General features: G+C 41.8%; 4 protein-coding genes and 1 pseudogene across 8 annotated transcripts in view; 4 read left to right on the top strand and 1 right to left on the bottom strand.

The window, feature by feature from the left end:
* Nucleotides 1–15,970, top strand: part of LOC146481049 (uncharacterized) — a 418,045-nt gene that overhangs the window by 238,119 nt on the left and 163,956 nt on the right. The gene's annotated exons all lie outside the window — the stretch shown is intronic.
* Nucleotides 3,411–5,644, top strand: LOC146481057 (uncharacterized; annotated as a pseudogene).
* Nucleotides 5,964–6,491, top strand: LOC146481058 (uncharacterized). The gene has a single exon (XM_085109003.1). It carries the CDS (start codon nt 5,964–5,966, stop codon nt 6,489–6,491), a length of 528 nt encoding a protein of 175 aa, XP_084965129.1.
* Nucleotides 7,175–8,530, top strand: LOC146481059 (uncharacterized). The gene has a single exon (XM_085109004.1). It carries the CDS (start codon nt 7,175–7,177, stop codon nt 8,528–8,530), a length of 1,356 nt encoding a protein of 451 aa, XP_084965130.1.
* LOC146481060 (phospholipid-transporting ATPase ABCA3-like) overlaps nt 10,440–15,970 on the bottom strand; it is a 156,623-nt gene continuing 151,092 nt past the window's right edge. For all 4 annotated transcript variants that reach the window (XM_085108724.1, XM_085108726.1, XM_085108727.1 and 1 more), the window contains 4 exons: nt 14,760–14,851; nt 13,740–13,915; nt 12,922–13,047; nt 10,440–12,309 (listed from right to left, as the gene is read on the bottom strand). In XM_085108724.1, coding sequence (XP_084964850.1) covers nt 12,283–12,309; nt 12,922–13,047; nt 13,740–13,915; nt 14,760–14,851 — 421 coding nt within the window. In that variant the 3' untranslated portion in view covers nt 10,440–12,282. The remainder of the gene's footprint in view (nt 12,310–12,921; nt 13,048–13,739; nt 13,916–14,759; nt 14,852–15,970) is intronic.

Raw genomic sequence — 15,970 nt, forward strand, 5'->3', positions numbered from 1 at the left:
AAACCAGTCCCTCGATTAACTATGGTCTATTCGATTGGCAAATTCAGAACGTTTTTTCTTTCCGTCTAGATAAGACATAAATGCCGACATTAGACTTGCATAATGACCTATTTTTTTATAAAACTACGGAAAGCAAGACCAAGCTAGGACTAAATCAGTTGGCCTAAATTAGCAAAAAAAATTTCTCCAGTCGTAGGGCATTTGCCAGTTAATTTTTTTTTTAAATCCTTATTCCAGGGGGCCGGCGGACCGAAGGGGTTGGGGAAGGGGGGACTATTGGAATTGACTTATGAATTGACTGGTGTAAAAGCGCGTATTTCTGACGGTTGTCATTTTTTTTTCTGAAAACGTCAGAACAAAAAGAGAATACTATCGGTCACGCTGCCCGTTTAGGAGGAAATGCAAGGCTGATCGGACAGTTAAAAAGGGTAATTTTATTGCCCAATATTTCTGTTAGACAAAACTAACCTTCTTCGAGTGCTGCAAAAAGCTAAGTAAAAATTAGAAATAAACGGTTGCAGTATTTAAAATGATACTAATAAAAAGATGACATATGATTGGCTGATAAACATAGAAAGCAGAAACGTGTGCATAAGCCATGATAAAAATAGAGATATAGACAGAGTTTCATCGCGTCTGTTCATCCCATAGAGTTCAAAATTTTGCCCATGGCAATTACAAATGCTTCTTTACCTTTACTTTTTTCTTTAACGTTTCTGCTTCTTGAGCAATAAGGTTACCCTTTTTAGCTGTCCGATCAGCCTTGCATTTGCTTTTACATTTCATTCAATATTGTTGATACTGAATTATCTACACAAAGATCCTTCACTTTGCTGCTCTTTGTACAAGCAGCTTTGCCTTATTCAAGAGAGTTAACTGCTTCATTAAGTTATTGGTTGGGCTTTAAACGCATGAGCATGACAATTATTACTCTTGAGTAATGCATGAGCTTAAGAAATTGTTCTGACTCTTAAAGAACTCATAAGCATGAGCAGTATTACTCTTAAAGAACTAGTAAGCGTGAGAACTTATTACCCTTGAGTAACACATAAGCATAAATAGTTGTTACTCGTAAGTAAGACATGAGCATCAGGAGTTATTACTCTTCAGGAACGCATGATCATGAGCAGTTACTATCGTTGAGTTAATCATGAGCATAAGCAGTTATTACTCTTGAGAAAGCATGGGCATGAGCAGTTATTACTCTTGAGAAAGCATGGGCATGAGCAGTTATTACTCTTGAGAAAGCATAGGCATGAGCAGTTATTACTCTTGAGAAAGCATGGGCATGAGCAGTTATTACTCTTGAGAGAGCATAGGCATGAGCACTTATTACTCTTGAGAAAGCATGGGCATGAGCAGTTATTACTCTTGAGAGAGCATAGGCATGAGCAGTTATTACCCTTGAGAAAGCATGGGCATGAGCAGTTATTAATCTTGATAAAGCATGGGCATAAGCAGTTACTACTCTTGTGAAAGCATGGGCATGAGCAGTTGTAACGACACCCGCGTGCCTTAGTTTGTTTCGTAGTATTTTTAGATATTTCGCCTATTGTAACCACAACACGTCACAAGGATTTTCCGCTAGTGGTCACGTGTCCCTAGCTTTTATACCGCGAAAACGTATGTCATTTTCCATAAGGCTCACAGAAATTCGACGGGAACCACGAGATCAACTATTGCTGTTTAACTCAGAACCTACTAGAGCGTTCGCCCCAACACGTCCTACTACACAGGATTGCTGTAAGAGTTGGCACAATAAACCTCTCAGCCTTGTGGAACCTGTGAGTCATTTAGTTTTCTTTGAGTTTCACGGATCTCTCCGACAACGGAGCTGACGCCGCTACAGTCGAATTTCTGCTTAAGAACTTCTACCCGAAGTTGAGGACCTACAGCACCCAGTAGTCAAAGGTCAGAGACTAAAGGCAGCAAGTCCATCCCTGGAAACACTTGGTCAGTCAACCGCGGAAAACAAGTAAGTCCGTTCCATTTCTTGTTACTTAGACGCAAGAAAAACTGACAAGAAGAGTTGAGCACGTGCTCACCGGAAAATGAATGAATGGATTGTTAAGAACTGAAATCTCACACAAGAAGAACGAAGAACTCTCGCAAGATTTAGCGATTGCACCACTGAAGATACAGCAAGTAACGAAACCTTAACACAATAAGTCTAGATACTTGGAGTCATAGCACGTACTTTATTACCTAAACAATACAATATTAGAAGAACAAACGTGTCTTTGAGTCATCACTTCCGAACCATTGCCTTTGCCAAAGTCAAACCGAAAAGCACACCATGAGCCTCTCGCAAAACGTGGAGGAAAAACCAAAACTCGGCGTTTCACCCGACCAATTGCAAACCACCGACACCGGTTTTAGCGAAACCACTTACGAAAACGCCAAAGAGAATAGTGCAGAAACTACTGAATTTTCTGAAGAAACTATGGAATCGGAAACACGCTCCCGAACTATGACAGAAAAGGGATTAGAGTTCCATTCTGCGGTAAAGGAAAAATTGGCGAGGACGGCAAATAAAAACTTCCATGCGAACGTCACCGCATACCACACATTCTTGGTGTGTTCAAAAGAGCCGAACATGATAGACAATAAAATGAAAGAATTTGTCACTCTCGCAGAAAAAACTGAGCTCGAATTAAACGCTTGGCTCAATTTGGACAACAATACTCCCAAAGCTGATATTATCACGGATTTACTCATAACTGTGAGAGATTCCCTCCAAGGAGCTAGAAGCGCAACATTCAATAAACTGGCGTCTCTCGACAAAGATGAAACCACATCCGTTCGATCGAAGGCGTCACGTAAAACCAATCGCTCTAATACTTCAACTTCTTCCGGCGGCTCGCGTTCTTCAAAGCAAACCCTAATAACTGTCAAGGCAAGACGTGCCTCTTTAGAACAAAAGATCAAATTTAGCGATGCTATTGAAGAGAAACAAAAGGCGCTAAACAAATTAAAACTCCAGCAACGACTGAGTGAAACCTTAGCGGAGGAAGCCGTGTACAAGAAAGCGTTGAAAGACGAAGGTCATCTGTTTGAATTTGAGCCAGAATTGCCACACGAGACGGAAAGGATGATTGACCGATTTATGACGCAATCTGAACTTTCCACCAGACCTCTTAGTCCAACTGCCGGTCTGTTGTCAGCGGTAAATGTTGACACAGGAATCCCGGCTGCCCCAAAGTCTGGCACTGGACTCCCCGCTGCCCCCTACCCTGACACAGGACTACCATTCGCCCCAGACCCAGGCACAGGAATTCCAGCTGCCTACAACCCTGGCACAGAATTCCCCGCTGCCTCCTATCCTGACACAGGACTACCATTCGCCCTAGACCCTGGCACAGGTCTCCCAAGCTGACTACAACCCTGACACAGAACTTCCAGCTGTCTCCATGCCTTTCTCAGCTACCTCGTCTACCAATACAGGAATACCAAGTACATCCAACCTCGACACAGGCCACCCAACATTTTCTCAGTTTCCCGCCCTTTCTGCTGGTTTACGAAATTTTAACACTTCACAACTGTTCGTGTCACACACAACAAACAGCCTTACTGGTCCAAGGCTCTCCACTAAAAGGAGCACTCCAGTCACCGCATCTGAGTTGGCCTGTGGCACAATTAAACCGGTCGCTTCTTTTCCTCAAGAGCCCTTATACACCAGTTTGAGTTTGGCGACTTCAAATCATTCTCTAGATGCAATTAGAAGCGTGAATCCTGGGTATCCGTCAGTCTATGATCTGCGTCCTGAGGCAGATATATTCACCCCTAAGGCTTCTCCTGGCACTGTTTACCATGAGTTCAGGCCAAGTCCATTTCATGTCAGCTTGAATCGCCCTTCACCTAGTGCGGATAGCGTCAATCAAATCGCCGAGGCCCTGGCCAACGCCACCCAGTTACAGCGACTGCCACAAGCGAAGCCTTCCGTCTTCAGAGGTGACAAGGCAGACACTAAGTTCTTTATATGGGAGACAGCCTTCGACGCTCTCATCGACTCCGCACCCATCAGCGCTCAGCAAAAGCTTTATCTCCTCTATCAGCACTTAGATGGAAAAGCGAAAAAAGTCGTTGAGGAACTTCAATACGTGGTCGGTGCAAACCCTGAGATTGCCTACAACGAAGCGCGAAAGAAACTAAAACAGCGTTTCGGTTGCAGTACTATAGTAGCCACAGACTTTGAGAACAAACTCGCTAATTGACCAAAGATTGCTAACAATGACGCACAAGGCCTTAGAGACTTTAGCGACTTCCTACAACAAGTAGAAGTAGCCAAAACTCATCTACCAAGTCTAACAATGTTTGAGTATCCTTCTAAGGTACAAACATTGGTTGAGAAACTCCCTAGTTGGTTCTTAACCAAATGGTCCATAAAAGTGCAAAAACTGCAACAAGAAAAGGGCTGCAACGCATTTCCAAGTTTCTCTGAGTTTGTCGCGGAAGTGACCTTCCACGCAGATCGCATGAACATTTCCCAAATATTTCTCCACGGGCAAACCTCAACTAATTTCGCTTCGAGCGGCTCTCAGCCACGTAGGAAATTACCACCATCTACCAGTTTCGCCTCAAAAGCGGGCAGCACAGACCCACCACCGTCCTCTGCACCAAAGAAGGAAACTTCTTCAAAGAAAATCCCAGAAAACTCTTCAATCGTACAAAAGCTGTGTTTCTTTCACAAAACCAAGACTCACACGCTAAATGAATGCCAGAAGTTCCGTGATTTAAGTTTAGACGAGAGAAAATAATTTTTTAAGAAAAACAAACTGTGTTTTAAGTGCATGGCTTCAGACAAGCATTTCGCCGAAAAATGCGACCAGAACCCACCACAATGTGACATTTGCCAAAAAAGGCACCTCACAGCAATGCATATTGAGACCAAACCGTCAGATAACGAGAATTCGTCCACAATTTGCACGCAAGTCTGCGGGAGGGAGGAATCCGGTCGTGTGCTAGAATCGTCCTGGTGAAAGTTAGTTATCACTCGAACCCGAATAAAGAATTAGCCACGTATGCAGTCCTAGATGACCAATCTACCGATGTGTTCATCTCCGACACCTTACTAGATCGACTGGAAGTTGATGCACCCGACGTTGACCTACAAGTTAACACGATTAGAACCAAGAAAGTAGCTGGATCGTTCATTCAAGACATGGGCAATGAGTATACACCAATCGAAATCCCATTCGCGTACTCACGAGAGTACATTCCCGCTTCTCACGAGGATATTGCCACGCCCTGTGTAGCCAGTCAATGGACACATTTATCTCACATTGCAGACAAGATACAGCACCGCTCCGATGTTGATATAGGCCTGCTCATCGGCCGAAATGTTCCAGCGGCTTTCCAACCAATGAACGTCATATCCGGTCAAGAGGATGAACCCTGGGCAGAGCAGTACAAGTTCGGCTGGACAATAATTGGACGTGTATGCAAGAATCAGCCCTCACAACCAACACCTGCCTCAGTAAATCGAGTGATTGTGGAAAGGGAAACGCTCCTGGACCGCGCAATAGAAACACCTGGAACACATCCTTTCATCAGCCCTACATTATCTTCTAAGGAAATGACAAGTCCGAAACAAGTGCGCAAAATGATGAAACTTGACTACAGTGAGATTCACCACAGTCGCTAGATTCGTGGAACTGAGCAAGCCGAGTCTATAGAAGAGAAACGCTTCAGAGAAATACTTACCAAAGGCCAACACAAGAATACAAATGGAAACTGGGAGGAACCGCTACCTTTCAAAACAGATGCCATCACCCTACCAAACAACCGTAAACACTGTCTGAGAAGACTCTTGTCTCTCAAGAGAAAGCTCTTGAACGACGTCAAGTTAAAGTCGGATTACTTAGCCTTTATGAAGAAGACACTTGATAATGGTCACGCTAGCTGAGTCCCCGCAGATCAACTGAACACAGCAGAAGGTAAAGTTTGGTACCTTCCTCACTTCAATGTTTAATTACCATCCGCGAAAGCCTGATCAAATCCGAGTCGTGTTTGACTGCAGTGCTGTCTTCGAACACGAGTCGCTGAACAAGCATCTTCTCCAAGGACCAGACCAACTCAACTCCCTCATTGGAGTACTAACGCGATTCCGTAAAGAAGAGGTGGCCTTCACCTGTGACATTGAACAAATGTTCCACAGCTTCTACGTCAATTGTGACGATAAGGACTTTCTCCGGTTTCTGTGGTCTGAAAATAATAACCTTTCAAGCCCAATCGTTGAATACCGAATGAACGTACACCTCTTTGGTGCAGCCTCATTACCCGGAGTAGCAAACTTCTGTCTACATCAAACAGCGGAAACTCACAGGAAAGAGTTTGGAGACCAGTCGTCAGATTTTCTCCGCAGAGATTTCTACGTAGATGATGGTCTTAAATCTGTACCTACAGTAGAACAAGCCCTTAGTCTGATCAAAGATACACAATTAAGCCTTGTGTGCAAGCGACAATCTGCGCCTCCACAAGTTCGCAAGTAACCGCAAGGAAGTTCTTGAGGCTCTACCTGCTGATGACTGCGCCAAAGATCTTAAGGACATAGACCTTAGACACAACACTATGCCAGTCCAGAGGTCCCTTGGTACGTACTGGTGCATTGAATCGGACACCTTCGGATTTCGTATTGAATTGAGAGACAAACCTGTAACCCGACGTGGGATCCTATCTACCATAAGTTCAGTTTACGACCCCCTGGGAGCTGTATCGCCCTTCATATGAGTCGGCAAACAGATACTACAAGCACTCTGTCGTCAGAACATCAACTGGGACGACCCAGTACCAGAGGATATTCTACCACTATGGGTGAAATGGCGGACAGAGCTGCCCCTCCTTCAGACGCTCACGTTCCCACGCTGTCTTAAGCCGCCAGGTTTTGGCCAACCTGTTCGTGCCGAGATCCATAGCTTCTCAGATGCAAGCGACACCGGTGTGGGCCAAGTCTCATATCTACGCATAATCAACCAGAAGAATGAGGTTCATGTTAGCTTCCTCATGGCGAAATCCAGAGTCTCACCACCCAAGCCTACATCTATACCACGCTTAGAGCTAACAGCAGCCGTTATCTCAATCAACGTATCTACAATGCTTAAGAGTGAACTTGTCATGGAAGACATCCGTTGTTATTACTACACCGACTCTGAGATCGTTATAGGATACATCAACAATGACGCACGTCGCTTCCATGTGTACGTTGGCAACCGCACACAGTATATCCGGAGACCGACGCTCCCCAAGAGGGTGGTTTCATGTCCCCGGGAAGGAAAATCCAGCCGATGAAGCTTCTCGCGGCTTAACCCCAAAGTTGTTACTACAGAATGACCGCTGGTTCAACGGACCAAAGTTTCTATGGCAACGAGATCCACTTCCACTTCACCCAAAGCCTGCTTGTCCTCTACTACCATCACACATTGAAATCAGAAAGGATTCAACATCGACACTAGCCACAAAGACAAAGACCCTTTATACCAGACAGAAAATATTGGAACCTGATCGCTTCAATCATTTCTCTTCGTTCAACCGTCTCAAACGATGCATTGTTCAAGTTCAGAGAGCAATTGAAAGATTAAGAACCAACAAGAAGCATAACTGGCGTCCGACAGAAGAAACCCCTACAATGACAGAGCTTTCACAAGCTGAGAACTTAGTTCTGAGATCAACTCAATATTACCACTATAAACAAGAGATCAACACCCTTAGTAAGCTTGAAGGCAACGATAACCAATTTCAAGATCGCCACAGTGCGCGGAAAAGAAACAGCGTTGTCAGGCTCAGCAGCAACCTTCACAAGCTAGATCCATTCATCGACAAAGAAGGCCTTTTTCGAGTTGGTGGCCGACTTAGGAATGCGACCACTCCTTATGCAATCAAGCATCCCATCGTCACGCCTAAAAATGGTCACGTGACTGTTCTTCTCATATGCCAGTTCCATCATGGGAAGCAGCACCACCAAGGTTATGGTATGACGCACAACGCTATCCGCCAAGCCGGATACCACATTATCAATGGCCGTTCTTTGATTTCCCACATCATCGCCAAGTGTGTACTGTGTCGTAAATTACGAAGCCGCACTCAAGATCAACAGATAGCAGCCTTATCCCCAGAGCGTGTCACGCCAAGTGCTCCTTTCATCTACACTGGAATAGATGTTTTCGGCCCTTTCTACATTAGAGAAGGACGAAAAGAGCTTAAACGATGGGGTCTCATGTTTACCTGTCTGTCCTCACGTGCAATACACTTGGAGACCCTTAACGCCATGTCAACAGATTCGTTCCTTAACGCACTCAGACGTTTCATCAGCCGCAGAGGAAAAGTCCGTGAGCTTAGATCCGACCAAGGAACAAACTTCATTGGTGCAAAGAACGAACTCGTGGCTGCACTCAAAAAACTGGACAAGACATCCGCTAAAGAATACCTGTCTTCTCAAGACTGCGACTGGATTGACTTCAATCTGAACACTCCCCATGCTTCACATATGGGAAGTATTTGGGAACGCCAAATACGCACCACAAGATCAGTGTAACGACACCCGCGTGCCTTAGTTTGTTTCGTAGTATTTTTTAGATATTTCGCCTATTGTAACCGCAACACGTCACAAGGACTTTCCGCTAGTGGTCACGTGTCCTTAGCTTTTATACCGCGAAAACGTATGTAATTTTCCATAAGGCTCACAGAAATTCGACGAGAGCCACGGAATCAACTATTGCTGTTTAACTCAGAACCTACTAGAGCGTTCGCCCCAACACGTCCTACTACGCAGGATTGCTGTAAGAGTTGGCACAATAAACCTCTCAGCCTTGTGGAACCTGTAAGTCATTTAGTTTTCTTTGAGTTTCACGGATCTCTCCGACAACGGAGCTGACGCCGCTACCGCAGTTATTACTCTTGAGAAAGCATGGGCATGAGCAGTTATTACTCTTGAGAAAGCATGGGCATGACCAGTTACTACTCTTGAGAAAGCATGGGCATGAGCAGTTACTACTCTTGAGAAAGCATGGGCATGAGCAGTTATTACTCTTGAGAAAGCATGGGCATGAGTAGTAACTACTCTTGAGAAAGCATGGGCATGAGCAGTTATTACTCTTGAGAAAGCATGGGCATAAGCAGTTATTACTCTTGAGAAAGCATGGGCATGAGCAGTTATTACTCTTGAGAAAGCATGGCCATAAGCAGTTATTACTCTTGAGAAAGCATGGGCATAAGCAGTTATTACTCTTGAGAAAGCATGGGCATGAGCAGTTATTACTCTTGAGAAAGCATGGGCATGAGCAGTTATTACTCTTGAGAAAGCATGGTCATGAGCAGTTATTACTCTTGAGAAAGCATGGTCATGAGCAGTTATTACTCTTGAGAAAGCATGAGCATGAGCAGTTATTACTCTTGAGAAAGCATGGGCATGAGCAGTTATTACTCTTGAGAAAGCATGGGCATGAGCAGTTATTACTTTTGAGAAAGCATGGGCATGAGCAGTTATTACTCTTGAGAAAGCATGGGCATAAGCAGTTACTACTCTTTCGAAAGCATGGGCATGAGCAGTTATTACTCTTGAGAAAGCATGGGCATAAGCAGTTATTACTCTTGAGAAAGCATGGGCATAAGCAGTTATTACTCTTGAGAAAGCATGGGCATGAGCAGTTATTACTCTTAAGTAACTCATAGGTGTAAACAGTCATTACTCTTGAGTAACGCATGAGCATGAGCAGTAAATACTTTTGAGTAACGTATGAGCATAACCAGCTATTACTCTTAAGTAACTAATAAGCATGGGCAGTTGTTACTGTTGAGTAAATCATGAGCATGAGCAGGTATTACTCTTGAGTTACTCGTGACCATGAGCAGTTATTACTCTTGAGTTACTTATGACGATGAGCAGTTATTACTCTTGAGGAACGCATGACCATGAGCAGTTATTACTCTTGAGTTACTCATGAGCATGAGCAGTTGTTACGTTTGTGTAACGCAGGTGCATGAGCAGTTATTACTCTTGAGTTACTCATGAGCATGACGAGTAATCTTGCATTGCAAGTTGCGATTGTTTGTTGCCCGTATTACCACCTCTGCGCGAAACAAATTTTCATGTTGCAGAAAGCAGGCGCTGTCTCCATTCTTTACAACATAAAAGTTTGTTGCGCCTAGGGGTGGTAATACGGGAAACAAAAAATCGCAACTTACAATGCAACATTGTCGCACGACAAGTTGCAAGAAAATGTTGACCGTATTACTTGACCTTACGCTTACCCTACCCTAACCGGAACCTGGGTTGGGGAAGCCGGATTTATAAGGAAGGGGACTGAATGAAACAAATGCTTTTTTTAAAGTTCCCTACTTAAAAGGATACAACCACAGTCATCTATTTATAACGAATTCTTCAACTGGCCGAGCACAAATGAACTTCGATTATAGACTGGTAAAATGGATCAGATAAGCACTCATTACAACACATAAATAATTATTTATTTTGCATAGTCCAATAGACCCAGGTAAACATTCATTGTACATCTATAAAATACTTCTACAAGATGGAACCTTTCCTTACATAAACTACGAAACAAGACGGACATCTTATGATTATGGAAAGTTCACTTAGTCTCCCGGAGACCAACAATCACGCAATTTTACCTCTATAACCTAAAATTTCTAGCACATTTTGAAAACGTAAAAAAAAAAGTTTCAAGCCCTACGAACACTTCGAGAATACAGAACTCCATTATGGACAGTTCATTTAAAGTTCAATCTACGAGCATTGTATCACGAATGGGCCCTTTGCAGCTAACGGTCAAGCTACGCACTAGGACATCCAAAACAAAGCGAAGTGAACAAAGTTCAGTCAACTTTTAATTTTCTTTGTTTTGGATGTCCCAGTGCGTTGCTTGCGTCCCATGCAATATGGTGGATTTCGTACTATGTGACCGTTAGCAAAGGGCCCATTCTTTTTGCTGATTGGCCACGCTACCCACAAGCTTTTTAAACAATAGCGTTGCTATCGAAGGACTATCGGCGAATAATTCTTCCACGGTAATTAGGCCGACAAGCAATGTATTGAGGCTTAAATGCTAGTTTAAAGAACATCAATTTCCAAGGGGTAACTATCAGACCAACAGCCCATGACAGAAACACTCACTTCTCTCGACTTGGTGTAAAACGGTGGAACGAGATGTCACGCTATATATCAGTTCTGCCTAAGAAAAAAATTCAAAAAAGGCCTTTTTCAATTGCTTTTTGATTTCATGGAAAAAAGAAGATGATTGTACTCACATACCTTTGATAATTAAAAGCGTAGGACTAGCTAAATAATTATACTTGTTAGTAACATTTTTTTCTTTCCACTTTAAATGATCGCAATTATTCATTACGGGTTCTTCTTTTTGTATTAGACTATTAATGTAAAAAATATCTTAAATCTGTATTCGTATGTAAAGCTTAAAGTTTTAGTAGTTTGTATTTATCATTTATTGTTTTCAACTTTAAAAATATTTTAAATCTGTATAAACTATGTAAACAGTAGTTTGAATACGTCATTTTTCTTGTGTTCGTCTTGCCCCACCTCGATTAGTTGTAGCTATTTGCGGGGTAAGCAAGCCACTACTTATGATATATTTTTACAATAAACATTGATTAATTGATTAATTGTCACTTCTTTTATTGTTCACTACTAAATTTCCCTTCGGAAAAACGTCCAAATTTGACATTAAAGGCGAAAAATTGAAATAAAAAAGACAAATGAACATACAAGATCCAGATACTATGGAAGCGACCTGGCAATAAACTTGAAAACTAAATGCGAAGTTTTTGACGGACGAAGGCAATCCAGTCTGGGCATTATCGCGCCGAATGACGGCCTATCACCATCACATCACATCACATTACGTGATCAATTTAAACTAATCAGACTGGAAGAAAAATTACTGGTGAAAACAACCTGTGATAGGTTGTGACTAGAGAACAAAAGATAGTGGATTGATGGGTTGTTTGCAAGGCGGGGAGATGCTGATATTAGTTTAAACAGTTGTTTATCTTCAAACAGTTTTTAACTACGATGTGTAATGGAGTCTTGAAACGTCAACGTTTATGTGCTGCTAAGTAAAACTCTCTGTAAAAATTGAAATTACTTTGTGAAAAATTTAAGAAAAACAGCAATAAAATTGAAAGTTTAAATTACCATTACACTGTCTTATACTAACAACCTATCCTCATCATCTATCATTCATATTATTTTCATCCACAGCAGGAAAAGCACAAGCACTTTTTCTTCACCAATGTGCGATCATCAGTGTGTTACTCTTTAGCAAAGTTCATGAAAACCTGAAAAATGAACAAGAGGAACACTTAACATGTTTTCTTTCCTAAATCATATCGAAACATAACATCTATATCCTGCGCATTGAACTAATTTGGGGCCTAATTACAGTTAATTACAGCTAGTTAACTACACCAAAATTTTCCGAGCAAAGCCTTCATACCAAGTAAACAGAAAAAGTTTACAAACCTTCAAACGTCAGATATCACTCATCATATGAGGCTGGCAAAGATCAAAAACTGTTGAAAAGGATCGCGGGGTTGGAGAAAATTCTCTTTGTCGCCTTTCAATATCGAGCGAGCTCTCTTTGGAATGAGTTGCAGCCTTCGCTCAAACTTAGCCCTTCCGTGACGGTGTTTAAGCGCTTACTTAAGCAAAAACTTCTTAATGACTGTTTTAGTTAATCCACTAGCTTTATCTTCTTTTATTATTGTCTTGTACTTAGTTATGCAATTTTAAATTGACTCTGAAAAGCCCCGTGGGGACGACCCATTAAAGTATGTATGTATGTAAGTATGTAAATTATTTGCCACGCTTGCCAACTAAAGGTTGTTACCTTAGGCTGGTCATATGCGTGTGAACTCGCCTTACCAAATCTAAAAATCAAACAGTCTTACTTGTTCTAGTGTGGTTTGACTAACGCTGTAGTCCACAATGTTTAGGGCAGTTCTGTTTCTCTCCAGCTGACCAAAGATGTAGGACCAGCTCAAACCTTCAGTGTCTATCTGGTAATGGAGGATTCCCTAAAAGCAATCCATGTCATCATTGATTAACCTTCACCTCAAGAGTGCAAAATTAAACGAAATCCTTTACCTAAATGCTAAATCCTGCTGGGGTTAAAGTAAGATATTTCCTTAAGTATTTAAGAACAAAAATATTAAAGTTCATCTGACAGAATTGTTTTCATTTGCTAGATCAAATCGTCATGGTGTTATCGTATGAAAGTCGAAAAAAAATATCTATTAGTGTTTCTTCCTCGGCTTTCAGACGAAAAAAGGTAAAATTTCACTTCCGGTTAGGATGCAATACCGCATAAGACGGGAGACTGAGGATAGTAGGGATCTGACGTCAATACAGGATCGCGAGTTTCATGGTTTGTCTGTTCCTCAGCTGTTTTCTATGTCAAAGGAAGAAAACTGTGTGGACAAAATCATGGGTGGGAATTTGAATGCACATAATGAAACAACTGAGGAATAGAGAAACTGCGAAAGCAGCGATCCTGAACTGACGCCACGGCTATACCATCCCCAGTCTGCCATATTGCGCGGAATTGTATCCCACCGTAATTGAAATGTCATGCTTTTAGATATATTTTTTCAATTGCCAGGGAAATCTTTTTTAGGTTTTCATAAGAGAAGACATAAGATTTGATCAAGCACAATGAAAATTTCTGTAAAATACACGTGAATCTTATTCATTTCATTAAGCCACTTACGCTGTGACTGTCCACGAGCCTCGCTCTGCCAAAGGAACTGGTAACAAACTGCATTACATTATTAACAGTGTCCATTCCTACGCGATCAGGACTGAGCTGCTGGTCAGGATTTATGGCAATAGCCTGGGGCTGACCTGGAATATGACCGGGGGAACTGGGGGAGGGAGCAGTGTTCACTAAAAAAAAAAGCAACAAAAGGCATTTCAAAAATCTTATCCTACTCACTAAAAATAAACATTTCATTGCAGGAAATAAACGTAACTTAATTTCACAGCGAACATGAGAAAAAATTACTTCAAAACAAAAACAAAAAAAAAAGAAAAAAAGAAAGAAAGAAAACGCACAAAAGGAGGTGAAAATTCCAAAAACAATCCTAACGCCGAGGAATTGTATCCTGTTGAGGAAGGGTAACATACAATTCCAAAGAAAACCAGAACCAAATGCTGAGAAAGATACTTCACAGAATGAGAATTAAGTTGCAGTACGTCTAGTTACAAAAATGAGGCGGCAGACTAGTGAAGACTTCACTGTCAGGCTTATCTTGAGGAACACAGTCGTTTGTGAGTTACGAACGGCTGGTACAAGTTCAATGTTACCTTTGTTAGCTGGTTTTAGCTTCTCACCAAGAAAAGGAAGGTCCCTGTTTTGGTGTCCGGTTACCATTACCAATATGAAGAGAAACATTCACCTCCTGTTGCCAGAAATTCTGCGCTCAAGACCCTTTACGATCTCGCTTTGGCATCGTCCGAAGTGCAGGAGTTTGTTGTTCTTTACAACTGGCAGGCAAACCACGACTACATTACTTTCTCGCTTCCCGTTAACATTGTTTTCGTCGTGCATGGCTTTGAAAACTAATAGCACATTGCATGCCGCCTGGTTTTTAAACACGCAATCCTTTTTGCTTTTTTATTTCTTCATTAGTTCTAAGCCTCGTCAAGAATGTTGGTGATTAGGTTAGGAGAGATTCACAGTGCAGTGAGTTAACGTAGCTTATATAGAACACGGATATTCAGGCATCACCTTCAGAAACGGCAGAGTCCGCAGGATTCATGGGCAAAGCTGCAGGTTGGCCGGTACCAACCTTTACCATCAGTGTGTAGCCGGTTCCAAATCTGTCAAACAATATGATGAAATCTCAATGTGCATGTGCTTTTTGTTAAGGTTACCCTATACCTTCAGAGGTGTCTCGCGTCCAAGCGATGTTGCGCATCCAGTTTAAACTGTAGATACCTAAACCCCTACATCAAATTAAAGCTTATAGAGCTAGGCCCAGTTGTTCAAAGCCCGATTAAGATAATCCTGGATTAACGCAAACTTTGACTCGAGTTTAATTGCTAATCGATAAAAATTCTTCCAAAAGATTTTTCGCCCTTAATTTTTACTTAGACCTTTCTTTACCTTTAGCTCTAAATTAGCCTTTAAAACCATTTTAAACAAGCGAGCTGAAAGCCTCGATTAAACTCTAATAGTGGATTAGCGTTAATCGCCTTTCGAACAACCCGGCCCTGGCTATCAAACTATATCAGATATTTTGAAATAAAATGAATTGTCGAATTTTTCACGACCACTTAATGCGAGCGTCCGAATCACCTTTTTAAAGCTACAAGTCAAAGCCAAGTTTGTTTTTCGCTAATTGAATTTGCTCCTCAGTTTCCGGACCCAAAATGCTAAAAAAATTGCGTCGGCGTTTTGCCATATTCAATCGCAATGAAAAGTTATAGAACATTTTAGAAATAGGATGAAAAAGATGTGGAGTGATCGTTCAAAAATCGCTCTCGGAGAAAAAATTTTTGGAAAGAAAAAATTCGCAGACAAGTTTTTGTTGTTTATATGTTAAACTAGCTACTGTCCAAATTTGAAGACAAACGAACAAATTCCCTTTGAGTTTTAGCTCATTGAAGTGGCTCCTCCAAGTGAAAAAAATTGATTCGAGAAAACAGCGCTAAAAATTCGGCAATTCAGTTTATTTCAAAATTCTTGGTTTAGTTTGATAGCCAGCTCTATAAGCTTTAATTTGATATAAGGGTGTAGGTATCTACAGTTTAACCCGGAAGCGCTACATCGCTTGGACGCGAGACACCTCTGAAGACACCTCTGAAGGTATAAGGTAACCTTAAATATTCGCTTTCTTTCACCCATTTATCTGAATGAGCCGTGCTCACATCAGGCTGAAAAAAGAAAAGAATCCAGGTGAATGATTCTGGAGAAGTAGGCAGACGAACGTCATTGTG

Source organism: Pavona decussata, unplaced genomic scaffold (genome assembly GCF_977016875.1).
Source record: "Pavona decussata unplaced genomic scaffold, jaPavDecu1.1 SCAFFOLD_51, whole genome shotgun sequence".
Lineage (NCBI taxonomy): Eukaryota > Metazoa > Cnidaria > Anthozoa > Scleractinia > Agariciidae > Pavona > Pavona decussata.